The 19,048-nt window shown below is 27.1% G+C and overlaps 2 protein-coding genes across 4 annotated transcripts in view; both read right to left on the minus strand.

Moving 5' to 3' along the window:
• LOC123272335 (abnormal spindle-like microcephaly-associated protein homolog) lies at positions 1-12,167 on the minus strand. 2 transcript variants are annotated; one of them, XM_044739022.1, is made up of 3 exons: positions 12,085-12,167; positions 8,628-8,807; positions 1-6,039 (listed from the first exon to the last, which is right to left on the minus strand). In XM_044739022.1, the coding sequence occupies exons 1-3, from the start codon at positions 12,148-12,150 to the stop codon at positions 16-18; spliced, it is 6,270 nt and encodes a 2,089-aa protein (XP_044594957.1). In that variant the 5' UTR covers positions 12,151-12,167; the 3' UTR covers positions 1-15. The 2 variants fall into 2 exon arrangements, with proteins under 2 accessions (XP_044594957.1, XP_044594958.1); XM_044739023.1 differs by lacking the exon at positions 12,085-12,167 and adding an exon at positions 8,966-9,254.
• The window catches only part of LOC123272336 (serum response factor homolog), a 17,109-nt gene continuing 10,081 nt past the window's right edge, over positions 12,021-19,048 (minus strand). The window contains exons 4-5 of one of the 2 annotated variants that reach the window (XM_044739025.1): positions 14,547-14,675; positions 12,021-12,297 (exon numbers count right to left, since the gene is read on the minus strand). In XM_044739025.1, the coding sequence (XP_044594960.1) occupies positions 12,104-12,297; positions 14,547-14,675 (323 nt within the window). In that variant the 3' untranslated portion in view covers positions 12,021-12,103. Of the gene's footprint in view, positions 12,298-14,510; positions 14,676-19,048 lie in introns of both variants that reach the window. The other variant, XM_044739026.1, reaches the window with a different exon arrangement.

The following is a 19,048-nucleotide window of genomic DNA, read 5'->3' on the forward strand; positions in this document are numbered from 1 at the left end:
ATTAATATTAATTTTTTAAGGAACAATATTAAAAATCTTATTCAAACTTATCAGTGCATGCGATACATTAGTAAAATATCTCGGCCTTTTATTATTTCTAACCCAATCAGGTTTTTCATTCGGCAAAATAACATCTTGTATCGAAAGAGATTTGTTTTTATTAACATTACCAGTATTTTTCTTAAGATGAGCCTCCATCAAAGTTCTAACCAGCCATATAATCCGCGGTGACTGTTTAACCTGCTCAACAAAATCCTCATCACGTGTAAGCAGCCAGAAAAGAGTAGCAAGGTGCAAAAATAATTCCGAATTAGCCTTAACCATGGCATTCATCAATCTCGCAATAGTCTCTATCTCATTGATATTACGAACATAAGCCGACAATGGTTTCAATTTAATAATTGTCACAAGAATACTAGAGCACCGTAAACAAACGTCCATCCAGGGTAAAGACCGATTAGAATTACCAAGTAGATTATAAATTGCATCAATCAATTTCAATTCGCAGAATATTCTGCATCCTTTCGGCGACAACCTTGTAATAGTATCAATACAACCAAGGCACATGGACAACTGTCCAACATTTGTAGCATTTTGCAGCGTATAAATGGCATTTTGAAGACGATTTGCGAGAATATTTGACTCATCAGCTGTTTGAGAGGCTTGATGAACACGCTCTCGGATTTTTCTTTCCTCCTCAGATTGATTTTTTCTGACAATAAATCCTCGATAAGCCGCTTGAATAATTACAGCTGCTTGATTTAATCTCCGTTCCTTTTCACTATCTCCCACATTTCTACGCAATTGTAATTTCAAGCGCCAGCTTCTTTGAACAATAACAACAGCTGATTTTAGTTTAATAAAATTACGACGAATTTTTATGCAATTGCGATAACGTCGTTGAACAAATAGAGCAGCTGATCTTAGAGCCAAAAATTCATTTCTAACATTACGCGCAATTACAAACTGCCTCCATGCAATTATTATTTTATTAACCGCTTGTTTCTTCCTTAAATACTCACGACGGACAACAATCATCCTCCAAGTCGATTGAAGACATACCGCTGCTTGACGATAGCACAAAAATTCTCGACGGGCCTGCTTCATCAATTTATTAGCTCGCCAAAGAGTCTGTAATTTAATGACTGAATTACGGATCTCCAGGTACTCATTCCTAACTTTACTCCCCAATTTACGAGCACGGTACCGCTGCTGAATCACTATAGCTGTCTTCTTCAACAATTGATACTCTTGTCTGGCTTCCAGTGACAATTTACGTGCCCGCCATTGACACTGCAGAACAATTGCAGCAGTTCTAAGTTGCTGGTAGTCTTGCGAGAGTTTGAACATCCTCCAATTTTTTTGAATTATCACAGCCGCCTTTTGATAAATTACAAACTGATTTCTAACAACACGCCCCAGTTTCAGAGCACGGTACCTACGCTGAAGTGTGATAACACCTGATCTTTGCTTCAAATAATTTTCACGAATCTTTTTACCAATTACTCGAGCTCGCCAGTGACTCTGTAAGACAATCGCTGCATTGCGTTGTCGTTTAAACTCTCTAAATGCTCTAAACTTCCTCCAATTTTTCTGAATAATTATTCCCGCTTTTTTACAAGCTTCAAACCGCATTTTAACTTCCCGGGCAATTTTAGTCGCTCGATATCTCCTTTGGACAACAATCGCTGCATTTTTTTGTCTTATAAAACTCTCTCGGATTTTAATTCCAACAATTCTAGCTCTCCATCTTCTTTGAATTACTACCGCAGCTTTATTCCTCTTTAAATCATCTAAATATTTACGCCTTGCTAATATCATTCTCCAAAAAGCTTGGACTTTAATCGCACTGCTTTTCATCTTCAAATATTTTAATCTATCAAATTTACCAATAATTTTAGCTCGCCAGAATCTTTGTATCACAATTGCAGCTTTACGCTCAGCTGAATATTTATCCTGACACTCTTTAGTCATCTTCAAACAACGCCACCAGCTCTGAATAAATTTCGCAGCTTCTTTCTGTCTCACAAATTCTCGTCTAACATTTTTTGAATATTTAGCATTACTGTACCAACCTTCAATTTTTATCACCGCAGATTTAATCTTTAAATAATTTCTTCTTTCCTTTTTCATCTTCCAAATTTTCTGGACAAAAATCACCGATTTTTTTACAGCTAAAAATTTATCTCTAGCTCCGCGTGTCATCAAAAGACCTCTCCAGTATCTCTGACAAATAATAGCGCTCTTTTTTTGCAAGCGATACTCACGAGCAACTCTAATCATTCTCCACCAAGATTGAATACTTCTCGCAGCTCTGCAATACAATTTAAACCTCTTAACATAATTCTTAGTCTCATAATATCTCCTCCAGGCTTTATTAATAACAGCTGCACTTTTTTTAACAGCCAAAAATTGCTTTAATTGAGTGTCTCTTGATTTACAAGCTACCAACCAGGATTCAATAACTCTAACCGCGTCTTTTTTCAAAAGATAATCATTCCTGACACGCTTACCAATCAAATAACTTCTCCAGCAGGTTTGTATTTTAACAGCAGCTCTAATAATTTTTAAATAACTTGTGCGCGTTTTAATCATTAATTTCTTAGCTCGCCATTTAGATTGTACGAAAAGAGTAGCAGCTTTTAAATTTTTATAATAATTATAATTTGAAGATTTTAATGAGACAGCTCGCCACCACTGCTGTGTAATTATCGCAGCTTGTTTAATTCTCAAATAATTATTCCTTTCTCTTCTCATGATAACCACAGCACGCCATTGAATTTGTATCGTAATAACAGCTTGACGTTTACGCTGAAGGTCCTCCAAGTAAGGACGAGTAGAACGTATTCTTCTAAACCATCTCTGAATACAAACAACTGCGGCTTTTTTATCCAGAAAATCACGACGATCTTTAAGCATTTGTTTTTTACTTAACCAACATCGCTGTAAAAATCTAGTTGAATTATCTAATTGAGCCAAGAAAATAGCACGAATTTCCCTCAATTTTTTTAGTAATTTTCTCGCACAATAACATTTCCATGTACGTTGAATTACCAGTGCAGCATTATTTTTTCTGTTAGACAAATAACGCTTGACACGTATGTACCAAAGTTTTGTTTTCCACCAAGTTTGTATCGTGATAGAAGCTTTTTCATAACGTGGAGCTTGAAATTTATAAATTATCTGCCACAAAAGTGACAGAGTTTTTTCACGATGACCATCTGCAATACTTTTAGCGTCAATATCACCAGCAAGAGTGTACCCAGCTTGCAATAATGCTGTAAGTGCTAACTCAACATTAAACACTTTTTGCAAACGTGATATAGCTGGCACACGACACCGCTCAGTCAACGTTTTATCGCCCTTTATTAATTCCATTACACGACACAGTCGTACTCCGTCGCGTAAATCAACGGCAATATCTTTAACAGCATAATCAAATTCGTCAATATAATTCTGCTTGTGAGTAACAATATAACCATGACTGCGTAAAATCTTAGTAATATCTCCAACACCGCTCAATAAATGCCGTGAAAATGTCAACAATATTTCTCGGCTATCTTTATAACTAGCTTTTTTTAAGAACAAGCACGGATCATACCCAATTAATTTATTCCTCTTAATATAGTCCAAGAAATAAACCAAAAAGAAAAATTTCTTTAACATAAATTTGTTCATTTGTCCTTGAAATTCCGGAGCGCGTATTGATGTTACATTTTGAAATGAGTAAGTTTTTACAAGATACGGATCTGTGAAAAATCGCATCATGATAAATTTAGTCAAGCCAATTATGTCACTGTTAGAATGCAAGTTAATTTGCTCATTGTAAATAACTTCCAGACCGATTCTCAACCACAGAGGATTGTAGCTCAAAAATAGCTGAAGAATTTCTTTTTGGAGCCCAATATCACGATGCAAGTCCCGATCTTGTCTGATAACAAACATACCCTTGTTTATACAAGCCGTTACATTTGCTAACACACTCGTTACTTCTCCGTTTCTGAGCATAGCAGCGGCAGCTTTGCGGAGAGAATTCAAACGAGTGTTTGTGTGGTACCTCGCAGATACTTTTTCTTTAGTTTCTGCTAGAACATTTTCTTTAGAGCGACAAGACTGCCAGATTTTACCCACGTCTATTGGCGCTTCCTCGACGTCTGTGTCAAGCTGCTCAGGAGGTGTCATCAATCTGTTGAGCCACTTAGTGTACTCTTGCTCTTGTTTAACCAAAAAGTTTTCGTCGTAATAAAGACTCATGCTTAAAAACGGATCGCCTTTCATTGTTACATACGGATTGTACACTTGTGCGATTATATTATCAGGACTGTATATTTTTACCGGAGATTTATCTTTGCCTTTCATGAGTTTGTTATTATTGGTAGTGGTGTTAGACGCGGACTTAAGCCCTGATAATGACAAAGAAGACATACGTACACCAGAAATGGATAAATTTCCTTTCTTGACGCTATACTGGACTTTTTTCTTGTTTAAAATGCTACTTTGTTGAGTTACTTTCTCCTTCATTATTTTATTGTGTTTAATCGGCGAGGGTTTTTTTATTAATTCAGACCGACGCAGTCTTCTCGGAGGAGAGATTTCAATACACCGTGCTTCTACTTGATCTGTACTTGAAGACTCATTAAGCGGAGGGTGAACAAATTTAGGTTTAGCTAGACGATAAGCTTGTGTCTGGCGTAAATAAGATTCTTCATTTATCTTCTCAAGATTACTCTTGCTGCGAGGAATCTGATGCGATGGTGTGCTAAATATATAATTCTGACTTTGATTATCTCTGACCCATAAATCGGCCTCTAAAACATCCCTTGCGCTAGCATTGTCTCCATTTCTAAGACTCAGTCTCGACTGATCAAAAGATACCGATGATAAATTTTTTTCCAACTCTCCAGAAGTTATTGTTGAATTTTTGACAGAGTTATTACTGGCTTGAACGCTTAATTCTGATTGATGAGTTAATTGAATACTCTTATTATTATTCCCAGGAGATGGTAATAATTCATAAGTACTATTTAATTTGTATGAATTTGTATGAAGAGAACCTTTTTCACTGATGCTAAAGGAGTGGTTAGACTGAATTGAAAAATATTCTGTGCTATTGTTGCTTGGGGAATAATTATCAGGTGATTTTATTTTTATTGGAGTTATAAAATTTATATTATCAATTATTGTGGAAAAATTTTGGGGTCCGTTGTTGGGTTCTTGGCAATGTGGGGGCGATAGAGAATCTTCGAAAGTTTCTTCTTTGCATTCTGTAGAATCCTGATCAATAACTATCATGCGCTCAGTAAATTTTGGCTGGGGATTTGAATAAGTTTCGCGACGTAAATGCGTATGCGGCCCGTCGTTAATCGGTGAACTTATTTGGGAGTCTCGGGGTGAAAATTCAACATCCGTTGCTTCAAACACCTGAATGTCAGGCAAATTGTTGGAAGTACGTAAGCCTACAGCGACGAGTGTGTGGTCTTCTATTTGTATTTCGGGGATTTTTGATCGCAATCCTGCTGGTGGCTTTAGAGGAGTTAATTGAAAATCATCAAAATTTAAATTTACGTTACTTCTAACAGTTGTTTGAGGCTTATTACGCAAATTATTATCCGAAACTCGAGTATCATTAATTGATTGGACATTTGTGAAATTTTCTTTATTCTCAGTAAGTTTTGTTTGTGCTACTGACGTGGATAATGTTTTTTTAACTGCTGGTAAAGAATTTATTGATGTTGAACTTAGAGGAAGTTTCTTGGGCTGACTTCCGTACCTTGACTCGTTGTTGAAATTTGTTTGGGTTAAGATTCTAGCTTTACCTTTTGATAAACCTTTTTTATTAGTGTCTAATGAAGTGGTTGTTAGTGTGACATCATACTTGATTCGCCTGTTGTCGCAGAACTGCAAAGTGTCCCTCCAACTTCCAGCTTCTCGTGGTGTCCATGTCAAGCCGAGTTGCTCTTCACTTCCGCTGTTGATCTTGATCTCATTAGTTTCCAGAACTACTAAACGCTCTGCTGGTGGTAATTTAGTTATTTTTAACTGTAAAGATTGTAATAAATTCATGAATATTAATCTATATGAAGAGAATAAGAAAAATTTTGTGTCCAGGATATTCATATGATAAAATTGGATTTTTACACGGAAAAAAGTAAACTGTAATATTCACTCGGATTCCGGTTAATTTTTATAGTTTCAAACAGTAAAGCGGAAATCGGGGTGGCAAAAATATAAATATTACAGAACTTAATGTAGTAAGTATAAAAGCCACAATTTATAATTTAATATCCAAAATAAGTGATTAGTAGCTGTCACTATAGTAAATAACGACTCTTTCATCTTAAAAAATTACAATTTCAAACAGTAAAAATTGCCATTTCAATATATAGTCGATATTATGAGGAGAAGGGGAACTCAGATGAAAGAGAAGGGGGTCTCACTCTGGGAGAATTTAACATTTGAAACAGTAAAAATTATACTTTTAAAATATACATTTTACCAGTCCAAGCAAGTCAATAATTACAGTTTGATTTTTAGCGTTGCGTTTAAAATTTACCATTTTACTTTGTAAATATTGACGTTGCTTGTATTAGAAATTTACTAACTTTATTTTATACTTTTTACATATCATAAGATCATTTTTTAGCTACGAAATGATAAATATCAAAGTCTGAATTCTTAATTATTATACTTTAACATTTTAGACATTTACATAGCGAATATTACTATTTGAAATAATATTTTCTTCCATGTAAAGAGTAAATTGTAACGTTTAAATGGTAAATATTATATAGTGAATAGTAAAATCACGATTTTACTGTTTGAAATGGTAATTTTTAGCAGTTGATCATTACTTATTATATATCGACTGTTATTTATTACAGTTTACTTTTTTCCGTGTAGTGAAATTTAGTGTCATTGCAAAGGTCTTGATTTTGATTTGTACCTTTTAAAGGTTTCATATCATTCTCAGCGATAGTCAATTTATTATGATAAATATTTGGGATGCATTCCAAAATTCTCTATCTCTAGATACATGATTTAGAAATTACCTTGTATCTTGAGAACTATTGACATTTTTAAAGATATAAGCTCATCCTGATGTTACATTCATCGAGACCTTTCAATTGAGTATCCACATCAATTTTTTATATATATTTCGTATATTTATATTTATTACATATATATATATATATATATATATATATATATATATATATGAACCTTATGTAACTATATATATATATATATATATATATATATATATATATATATATATATATATATATCAAAAATGTATGTGGGTACTCAAATGAAAGCTCTTGATAAGTGTAACATCGGGATGAGCTTACATCTTCAAAAATATCAATAATTAAGAAATGACCTTGTATCTTGTCAACTATTGATATTTTTAAAGATATAAGCTCATCTTGATGTTACACTCATCAAGACCTTTCATTTGAGTACCCACATCAATTTTTCATATATTTATATATACTATATATATGTATATATGAAAAATACATCAAAAATGCATGTGGGTAGTCAAATAAAAGTTCTTGATGAGTGTAACATCGGGATGAGCTTATATCTTTAAAAATGTCAATATTTAAAAAAAGACAGTGCAATTTAATAATACTGAAGTTAGCCGACGTTTTTAAGTTTTTGACTATTTTTAATTTATTAAATTAGAACTAAAATATATTTCCTAAAAATTACACTTATAGTTTTTCAAGTTTTTTTACAAATAAAATTTTTTTTTATTTTTCTATGATTTTTTCAATAAAAAGAAAATTCTAAAAATTTTTAGATATCGGCTAACTTAATTTTCATTGCATTTTAACAAAAGTCATTATTTAATAAAGCAAAATTTTATTTATTTATAGTTCACAGGTCACGGCAGTTACATAGTGACTGCAAGGTTGCTAGTAATTAATTGTTAAATGTGCAGTAATAAATAAAAATGCAACGAACAAATGTGATAAAAAGCAATTTGAAAATTAAAGAAAAAAATTAAAAATGACATTAAAGTTAGCAATTAAAAAAATACTTTGAAAAAATTGCACGTATAATTTTTCAAATTTTCTACATGTGATATTTTTTCTTTCAATTTGTTTTTAATAATTTTTTCACTGAAAAAAAATTATTTAAGTTTTCAGATTTCAGCTAATTTAATTCTCATTAATTGTTTTTCTCTTTTTTTTTACCATAATTTATTTGCTAGAAAAATTACTAAAATCATTCAATATCTGCTAAATTAATTTTTATAAATTAAATAATCGTTTGAAAAATGAAAATTAAAAAAATGTATAACGAAAGATAAATAATTTTTTACAATATTTAAATTAATTTATAAAAATTAATTATCAAATATCTGTTAGTTATTTATGAAACTAAAGTTAGCCTACAGCGAAAAATCTTTATTTTTTTTTTCAATCGAATTAGCAATAAAAAAATATTTTTAAAAAATTGCACGTATAATTTTTCAAATTTTCTACATGTGATATTTTTTCTTTTAATTTTTTTTTAATAATTTTATTAATAAAAAAAATTCTGAAAATTGTCTGCTGTCTGCTAATTTTATTTTATTAGTTATTTCTGTCATAATTAAGAAATAAAATTCGACTTACGATTAGCGGTCTATTGGAAGGGTTGGTAATAAATAATTTAGCCGAAGTAGATGTATTGACTTTTGTTTTAAGATTAACGTGAACCTGAGGTTGAAACGGGGCTAAAATGAGAGTTGGTGGTGGCTCCTGGACATCTTTAGTTGGTTCTGCCGGTTCTTTGGCCTTGGGAGTTATATTAACCTAAAATGAATAAAATATAAATAATCATGAAAAGCGCATAAATATTAACATAAATTATTTATTATTATTAATTATCAATCGGATTTAATATAAAATTAATATTTTATAACTATTTAGAAGTTAGTTAACATGGTTATATTTAGAGTTTGTAAACTTACTTGGAAAAACATCGTGACAGCGAATAACTAATGCCGGATGTTTATCAAACATTGAAATAATAATCGACAACAATAAAAAAGGGTAATTAAAACAGTGACTGATATTAGTAAATTAATTTTATATAAATTACGCGGGAAGGAATAAACAGTATCACTATGCAAGTCTGACGACGCTTCTGATTATGGTATGTAACGGTTTTGTAACAACTAAATTCAAATTTATCTGTTAAGGCTGTTTTCATTTATGACGACGCTAAAGTTATGACACTGAAGTTGACAGACATTAAAAATTATTTTAGAATTTTATAGCAATTAAATTATTATTGAAAAAAATTAATTAAAACGTTCCACATGTAAAAATTGATAAAAATTACAAGTGAAAATTTTTAGAAGCTTTTTTTTATATTAATTGATTTGTTAAAAAAATTTTTTAAATTGACAGCTGACGGCTAACTTCAGTATGATCTAAAGTTTCTATGAAAGTTAAGTGTCCCTATGAAGCTAGCGCCATCTTTACTAGTTTCAAGTTGACCAATTACGTTTTTGTAATTTATAACATTAAAGTTAGATAATAATAAAGTTAGCCGACATTTTTTATGTTTTGATTTTACTTTATTCATTAAATTAATACTAAAAAAGGATTTTTTAAAATTGCACTTACCGATTTTCAAATTTTCTACATAGAAAATTTTTTTTTTAATTGTTTGTAATAATTTTTTTTAATAAAAAAAAATTATTAAAATTTTTAGATATCAGCTAACTTAATTTTCATTAAAGTTAGCAGTCGTTTGACCATTTTTTAATTTTTTTTAATAAATAAATTTGCTCCGAAAAATTATTTTTTAAAAAATTGAATTTTTTATTTATTTTATTTAATTTTCTAAATGTCAATTTTTTTCTCAATTTCTTTGACATAATTTATTTGTTAAAAAAATTTTTAAAATTATAAAATATCTAATAAATTAATTTTCATTTTGTGATTATTATGATATTGAAGTCTGTCAATTTTTTAACTTTTATAAAAAATCAATTAGAATATAAAAAATTAAAAAAATTACAAGTGTAATTTTATAAAATATTTTTGTTTATTATTTAAACAATAAAAAAAATTAAAATTGTTAAACGTTTGCTAATTTCAGTGTCATAATTATTTATATTGATATTTGACAACTTTTTTTTTTAAATGTAATAATCTTTACTTTGTAATTGGATATTAAGGCTAGGCCGTAGTAAATATATTTATGATATTAAAGTTAGCTGTCACTTGACCATTTTTTAGATTTATTTAACAAAAAAATTCGTTCCAAAAAATTATTTAAAAAAAATTCTATTTTTAATTTATTAAATTTTCTTAATGTCAATTTTTTTCTCATTTTTTTTATGCAGTCATTTATTTATTAGAAAAATTCTTAAAATTATTTAGATATCTTTTAAATTAACTTTCATAATGTATTTTTATAGATTTTATTTTTTTAATTATCTCTAAAAAAATTTTTAATAAAATGCAGAAGATATTGATAATTTTATAAAGAAATTTTTTTTCTTGATAAAATTTTGAAAATTCGGATAATATACTCAATCTTCAGTAACTTAATGCTATAATTAATAATAAAAAAAAATTTATTAAATATTCTTGTAAATATTAGAAGATTTTAAGTTATCATAAAATAAATAAAACTGTTCAATTATTTACTTCAAATAAGATAAAAAAATTTTTTTTATCATCTTAAAAAGATTATATGCGAAATAATTGTTTGTTTAAATAAATATACTACTTTATAAAAATTTTTCAAAGAGAAGACTACTAAAATACTATTATAAAAATAAAGACTATAAAAATTCGCAAACTAGTTTATATAAATATTTATATTTACTTGACGTTAACTTAAAACTCGAATAATTTCTTCTCTGTGTGCCAAATAATAATCTTAAATTATAAGCTCGTAATAAAAAGATTTATAGATATCCCAGTTTTAGGTTCAGAAGCTAAAATTAAAAAAAAAATTCTGCATAACTTGAATCAGCTGTAAAAAATATATGATTCTATAAAGCAATTTTTAATTTTCCAAAATGTATGATTAGCAAAAATATCAGATAATCTAAAAAATAAATATAATAAAAAAAAGAATAAATATAACTACTCTTCTAAAGCAACTAACTACTTAAATAAAAAAAATCAGTCATTATATAACATATTATTTTTAATGAATTATCAAATTGTTATACAAACACTTTATGGTAAATCATAAAAAAACATTGCAATTATTTATTTTTATGTATATAAAATATATACGTCTGAAAAACTGTACATATTTAATTTTAATATAGTTTTTACCACCCGAATTCTTTAACATTAGTTTTTTAAATCTACATTTTTCATAATTTCGATAAATCAAAAAAATAAATAAATTGATATGATTTTTTTATTGCTTTAAAAATAATGCTTCAGTATATAATGGCACTTAACTATATAAATATATACATACAATAGTATATATAGCGGTTAATACACAATTTCACTAGCATTTTTAAGGCATAACATTACTCACTTATTTGTTATAAGTTATAACAAACAATCGTAAGTTTAATTACAAATTTCTACGATACTAAAAAAAAAAAAAAAATATATATATATACAGTCGATTTATTGGTTTATTTTTGTAATAATAATAAATAAAAATGAATAAAAAATGCTTTTTTTTATTTCTTCAAAACATAAAGTTACTAAATTGTTAACTAACTAGTAAGAGATCATAAAAAAAATTAATTAAATTATCAACGAATTATTAAGGCTCAATATTTGTTAATTAAATATGAACCAATAAATTTGTTTTATTAAAAATAACTAATTAATTAATTTTAAAGAAAATTATCGCTTACTGTTGAACAGTGACTAGTTAAATATTTTTGAGTAACTTTTAACAAATACATTTCTTAATACCATTAATTAAATCAATAAATATAAAAATATATTTTCCTTTATCAAAAATTTATACAAATATTGATAAAAAAAAATATCAGTTTTAAATTTTGATCTTGATAAAAATTAATTTATTGCAGCAAAAAAAAAAAGAAACTAAACGTTAATTAAACTATGTATATGAATTCATTTATTATACCCAGAATAAAAAGGTACTATCATTTACGATCTTTACTGAGATCTGAAGGCATATCTGAATTGACATCTGTTGATGCTATCGAACAAGGTGGTGATAAAGCCTTAGATGTAACTGGCAATGACAGTCCTCGACTACTCATCGAAACGTTTAAAGGATGTAAGGGAATTGTAATAAATGGTTGATTAGATTGCCCGCTGTTGATATTCGATGTACCTGTAAACAAATATAAATTCTTTTAATAATAATAAATAATTTTTTAAATATTAATTAACAATGATTTTTTAGAAACATTAATTTCATTAATCTATATTATTAAGAGAATTAGCAAAATTTTATGGCCAGTGTATTTTATATGATAAAATGGGTTTTTATGGTTAAATTTGGTATCGAAGGAAAAGTCTTGACCTCGAGTTGTACCTTTTCATGGTTTCATATCATTCTCACCAATAGTCAATTTATTGTGATAAGTAATTAGGCTGCATTCGAAAATGCTCTATCTCTAGACACATAATTAAGAAATGACCTTCTATCTCGTGAACTATCGACATTTTTAAAGATATAAGCTCATTCCGATATTACACTCATCAAGATCTTTCATTTGAGTACCCACATCAATTTTTCATATATTTATATATTTTATATATATGAAAAATATATCAAAATGCATGTGGGTACTCAAATGAAAGCTCTTGATGAGTGTAACATCGGGATGAGCTTATATCTTTAAAAATGTCAATATTTAAGAAAGTACAGAGCATTTTAACATAATTAAGAAATTACCTTGTATCTCGTGATCTATTGACATTTGTAAGATATAAGCTCATACTGATGTTACACTCATCAAAACCTTTCATTTAAGTACCCACATCAATTTTTCATATATTTTATATATTTATATATATTATATATATGTGTATATGAAAAATATATCAAAATCCATGTGGGTACTCAAATGAAAGCTCTTGATGAGTATAACATCAGGATGAGCTTACATCTTTAAAAATGTCAATATTTAAGAAAGTACAGAGCATTTTAACATAATTAAGAAATTACCTTGTATCTCGTGATCTATTGACATTTTTAAAGATATAAGCTCATACTGATATTACACTCATCAAGACCTTTCATTTGAGTACTAATATCAATTTTTCATATATTTTATAAATTTATATATATTGTATATATTTATATATAAAAAATATATGAAAAATACATGTGGGTACTCAAATGAAAGCTCTTAATGAGTGTAACATCAGGATGAGCTTATATCTTTAAAAATATCAATATTTAAGAAAGTACAGTGCAAATTAACATAACTAAGAATTTACTTTGTATCTCGTGAACTATTGACATTTTTCAAGATATAAGCTCACCCTGATATTACACTCATCGAGACCTTTTATTTAAATACCCACATCAATTTTTCATATATCTATATATTTTATATATATTGTATATATTTATATATGAAAAATATATCAAAAATACATGTGGGTACTCAAATGAAAGCTCTTGATGAGTGTAACATCGGGATGAGCTTATATCCTTAAAAATGTCAATATTTAAGAAAGTACAGTGCAATTTAACATAATTAAGAAATGACCTTGTATCTTGTGAAATATTGACATTTTTTAAATTATAAGCTCATCCCGATGTTATACTCATCAAAACCTTTCATTTAAGTACCTACATCAATTCTTTAGATATTTATATATTTTGTATATATGTAAATATGAAAAATATATCAAAAATGTATGTGGGTACTCAAATGAAAGCTCTTGATGAGTGTAACTTCGGGATGAGATTATATATCTTTGAAAATGTTAATAGTTCTCAAGATACAAGGTCATTTCTTAATTATGTCATAACAATAATAATGATAAGTAATTTTTTAAATATTAATTTAATTGATAAACTATTAAAATATTTATCGACAAATAATTAATTATTTTTGATTTAAAATAAATTTTTTATTTCTTCTGAAGAAATAATTTAAATAACAAATTAATAATAATAATAACTGTAAAAATAAAAAAAATGGTTATTTTAACAATGAAGGTATTGTCTAAAAATTTTTTACAGTTTATTATAAATGGTGATGGCGATGTTGATTGTATTTTAAGGTCACAAGAGGTAATTACGAAAAAGGCAAATAGAGACACGCCTTTGTCTAAATTACAACATAAAAGGGATGATTTCTCACGTAAAAATAACCAGAAGACAGTATAAACAGTTGCAGTTACAGTAAAAAATAATAAACTCCAGTTGATGCCAGTATAAATATAAATATGTGAATATTTACGTGTAGTAATTGTAATTAAAAGTGTATATACAAAACAATAGGTATACACCCAGAGAGGAATTAAAATTAATGAAACATTTAAAATATAAATATGGAACTTCCGGTGACAGTATATTGTACGTACGTGATAACACGTAGAACGGTCATAATGATAACTCACTTCCGTCTGATGAAATTTGAACAGGTTGCCCGTTTTGTCCAATACTTAATAGTACTCCAGAACTTGGCGAATACATCACATTTTGAGGCATTTGGTACATTATCCCCGCTGAAAAGGCCGGCATTCCTCCTAAGAATTCGATCAACACACAAAAACAACTTTATTATTATTTTAATTTATTTATTTTGTGAAAGTAGGTCATTTATCTCAAGAAATTTATAGGCCTATTTTTATACAATAGAACTTCTTTAACTTTATTTTACAACTTTTTAAAATTCTTTAATATTATACTGAATTTTTTTAATAATAATTATAATTAAAAAAAAATTAATGTTCTTTGGAAATGAGTTTAAAAAAAAAAAAATTCTCAACAAGTAATTTTTTTTTTTTTTTTTTTTAAGATACTATTTTTCTATTTGTGGTAATATTTTAAAACATTTAGGCTGAGTAAATGTACTTACAATTACACTTGAGTGAAATTTTTTTCTACACATTAATAATACTTGCGTAGGTAAAAGTTTATAAAATCGCAACAATTACAAAATGTTTGTCTAATTAGCTTCAATGTAATCCTTACATATTTTAATTGAAACGTCTTATTTCAAAATCAAACAAAAAACTTCGGAAAATTACATTTAATTTTTTACACATTCAGGTCTATTATTCTTTTGTATTGTTTAATTAAAAAAAAATTATTGCAGTCTATTGATTTAATTACTTATATCAAATTTCTGACGTAAAAATTTTTTGCAACACAAACTTATTAAAAAATTATTTTTAGAGAAAACTAATTATTGTAAATTATAAGAATAAGATTTGTGAATAGAAATTAAAATTAATGTAAATAGAATTTTTTGTCGCAAAAAAATTACCTAATTTTGAATCCAACAGCTGAATCGTGTTGAATTTTTTTACAAGTAATCTTGCAAAAAAAGATACTTATTTTTTAATTAAAAAAAATTTTAACGAAAATATTTTAGTTGTCAAACGATATGTGCTAAAAATATGAACCGCAAAAGTTCAAGAAAAAATATAAGCTCTTAAAAATTTCGCTGTTACTAGGTTTTAAAATTAGACAGCGGATGAAGAATTAAAACGAAAAATACTTTCATTTTATTTCTTAAGCTTTTACTTTTTTTTTTTATATCAAATACAGTCTAAATTTATTCTGGATGACAAAGTAATTTTGCGCAAAAATAATTTTAAAATAACAATATTTCTTTTTTTTAATTTATGTACAAGTGATATAAATTGTAAATAAAAGAAACTAAAATTTTAAATCCTTCCCAATTTAATTATAATAACCTTAATTGTAAATTGAGAGAGAATATTATAAAAAATAAAAATTAAACTCTAATTATTTTTCTACAATGATTACAATTCTTGCTAATAAAAATTATAAAAATTTCTACACTGATAAAAGGATTTGTTAATATTTAACAAGTCATTTATTAGAAGCCATTTGTTAGTCCTTAACAAATATTTCTTAGTATTTAAAAAGATTTATTAATATTTAATAAATGAATATCAGATTTATTAAATAAAAACAAATCATTTTAAATACTAAGAAATATTTATTTAATATTAAAAAGTGGTCTCTAATAAATGATTTGTTAACTAATAACAAATATTATTTAATACAAATAAAGCCTTCTATCAGTGTAGCATTGATTTTAAGCAATGGGTAAATATATAATTGATATGAAGTTAAAATACAAAACTTAATGATGAATAAGTCTTAAAAAATAAGAATATTAATCGGTAACTAGCAACCTTGCAGTCACTACGTGACTGCCGTGACTTGTGAGTTATAAATAAATAAATTCTGCTTTATTAAATAATGACTTTTGTTAAATTGCACTGTACTTTCTCAACTATTGAAGTTTTTAAAGATATAAGCTCATCCCGATGTTACACTCATCAAGAGCTTTCATTTGAGTACCCACATGCATTTTTTATATATTTTTCATATATACATTTATATATAATATATATAAATATATAAAATATATGAAAAATTGATGTGGGTACTCAAATGAAGGGTCTTGATGAGTATAATGTCGGAGTGAGCTTATATCTTTAAAAATTTTAATAGTTCACAAGATACAAGGTCATTTCTTAATTATGTTAAATTGCACTGTACTTGCTTAAATATTGATATTTTTAAAGATATAAGCTCATGTCGATGTTACACTCATCACGAGCTTTCATTTGAGTACCCACATGCATTTTTGATATATTTTTCATATATACATGTATATAATATATACAAATATATGAAAAATTGATGTGGGTACTCAAATGAAAGGTCTTGATGAGTGTAACATCGGTATGAGCTTATATCTTTAAAAATGTCAATAGTTCACGAGATACAAGGTAATTTCTTAATTATGTTAAAATGCTCTGTACTTTCTTAAATATTGACATTTTTAAAGATATAAGCTCATCCCGATGTTACACTCATCAAGAGCTTTCATTTGAGTACCTACATGTATTTTTAATATATTTTTCATATATACATATATATAATATATACAAATATAAGAAAAATTGATGTGGGTACTCAAATGAAAGGTCTTAATGAGTATAACATGGGGATGAGCTTATATCTTTCAAAATGTCAATAGTTTACAAGATACACGGTCGTTTCTTAATTATATATCTAGAGTAAGAGCATTTTCGAATGCAGCCTAAATACTTATCATAATAAATTTACTATCGGTAAGAATGATATGAAACCTTGAAAAGGCACAAATTTAAGTCAAGACCTTTGCAATGATACTAAATTTCACTAAAAAACTGATTTTATCATATGGCTATCCTTAAAACAAAATTTTTCTTATTCTCTTAATAATATAGATTAATATTAATAAAAAGTAATAAGGTTTTTTGATGATATTAAAGTTAGCTGTCACTTAAAAACTTTTTTATTTTATTTAACAAATAAATTTGTTCCGAAAAATTAAAAAAAAGAAAATTGAATTTTTAATTTATTAAAATTTCTAAATGTTAGTTTTTTTTTGACATAATTTATTTATTAAAAAAATCATTAAATATCAGCTACATTAATTTTAATTTAATGGTTTTTTTGAGAAAGTTTGTCGAACGCGCAAAAAATAGTTAAAAATCGAGTACTCATAAAGAAGTGATGAGAGACGGTACCTTTAAATGAATATTCAAAAATAAAGAATAAATTTATATACTGATGGTATCAGGATGAGAAATAATAATAAATAACGAAGATAAGATGTATTGTTAAGTTAAAAAGCGATGAAAAGACATCCATATAAATAAATATTTGGTATTCATTAGGTTAGTACAGAAGTAATAATGCTAGTAAGAGCGAAAGAGAGGGATAAGGTTGAGTATAAGCAATAAGCAGTCTTTGGCATTTCGCGTTAATAAAAAGTGGCATCCAATAAAATGAACATGGCATTTCAGACAGTTAAAGATAACCGAACGTGTTCATTGCCTGGTGAACACTCAACTCATCCAGTGAGTGTAGTATAGTACCCGCAAACTGCAGTAGTACCGTCGTACCCTGGAGATCCACGTCGTCTCTCCTGTATATTAGCATCGATATTTATGTGTACACCTGCATCAAATGCGGCTTTCGACCGGATCCTACTTCCCAAGTTGGAATCGCGTTGTCGTCTTAGTTTGGTCATCGTGAACCGTACGACTCCTTACATTACTTACTCCCCTACACGGGCAACCCCGTCATCGCTCGCACGTTCTTCGCATTCTAAGTACCCCCAAGTCAAGATAGTATTACTCTACTCTAACGATTTTAAACAGTTCGGTTACCCAGACTTTAATTCTATTAACACGATAACTCACATTTACTTTTACTTATTGTTATTTATAATATACATTTACTTTATATATTCTTCTTTATCATTATTATCATCATCACACATCAATATCTTCAAAATTTCATTTATTTACATTGATTTTTTATATTTTTCTTAATTTTTTAATTTTATTATTATTATTATTATTATTATTATTATTATTATTCTTAATAATAAAAACTAATAAGCCGTGTCAAATTGAAATTCTGTAGTTCAAATTTTTATTATTTAAATTAAATTATTTCTTCAGAAGAAATAAAAAATTTATTTTAGATAAAAAATAATTAATGACTGGTTAATAAATATTTTAATTAATAGTTTATCAATTAAATTAAAATTAAAAAAATTATTTATCATTATTATTATTATTAATATTATAATTAATCATAAAAACTAGAAAGTCAAATTGAAACTCTAATTTCTTTTAGATAAAAAAATGATTAATGATTAATTGATAAATATTTTAATAATCTATCAATGAAATTAATATTGAAAAAAATTATATTATTATTATTATTGTTATTATTAACATTATGCCCAATCATAGAAAGAAGGAAGCCGTGTCAAATTGAAACTCTGTTTTTCAAATTTTTATTATTTAAATTAAATTATTTCTTCAGAAGAAATAAAAAATTTATTTTAGATAAA

The sequence above is a fragment of the Cotesia glomerata genome, linkage group LG10, assembly GCF_020080835.1.
Source record: "Cotesia glomerata isolate CgM1 linkage group LG10, MPM_Cglom_v2.3, whole genome shotgun sequence".
Taxonomy (NCBI): domain Eukaryota; kingdom Metazoa; phylum Arthropoda; class Insecta; order Hymenoptera; family Braconidae; genus Cotesia; species Cotesia glomerata.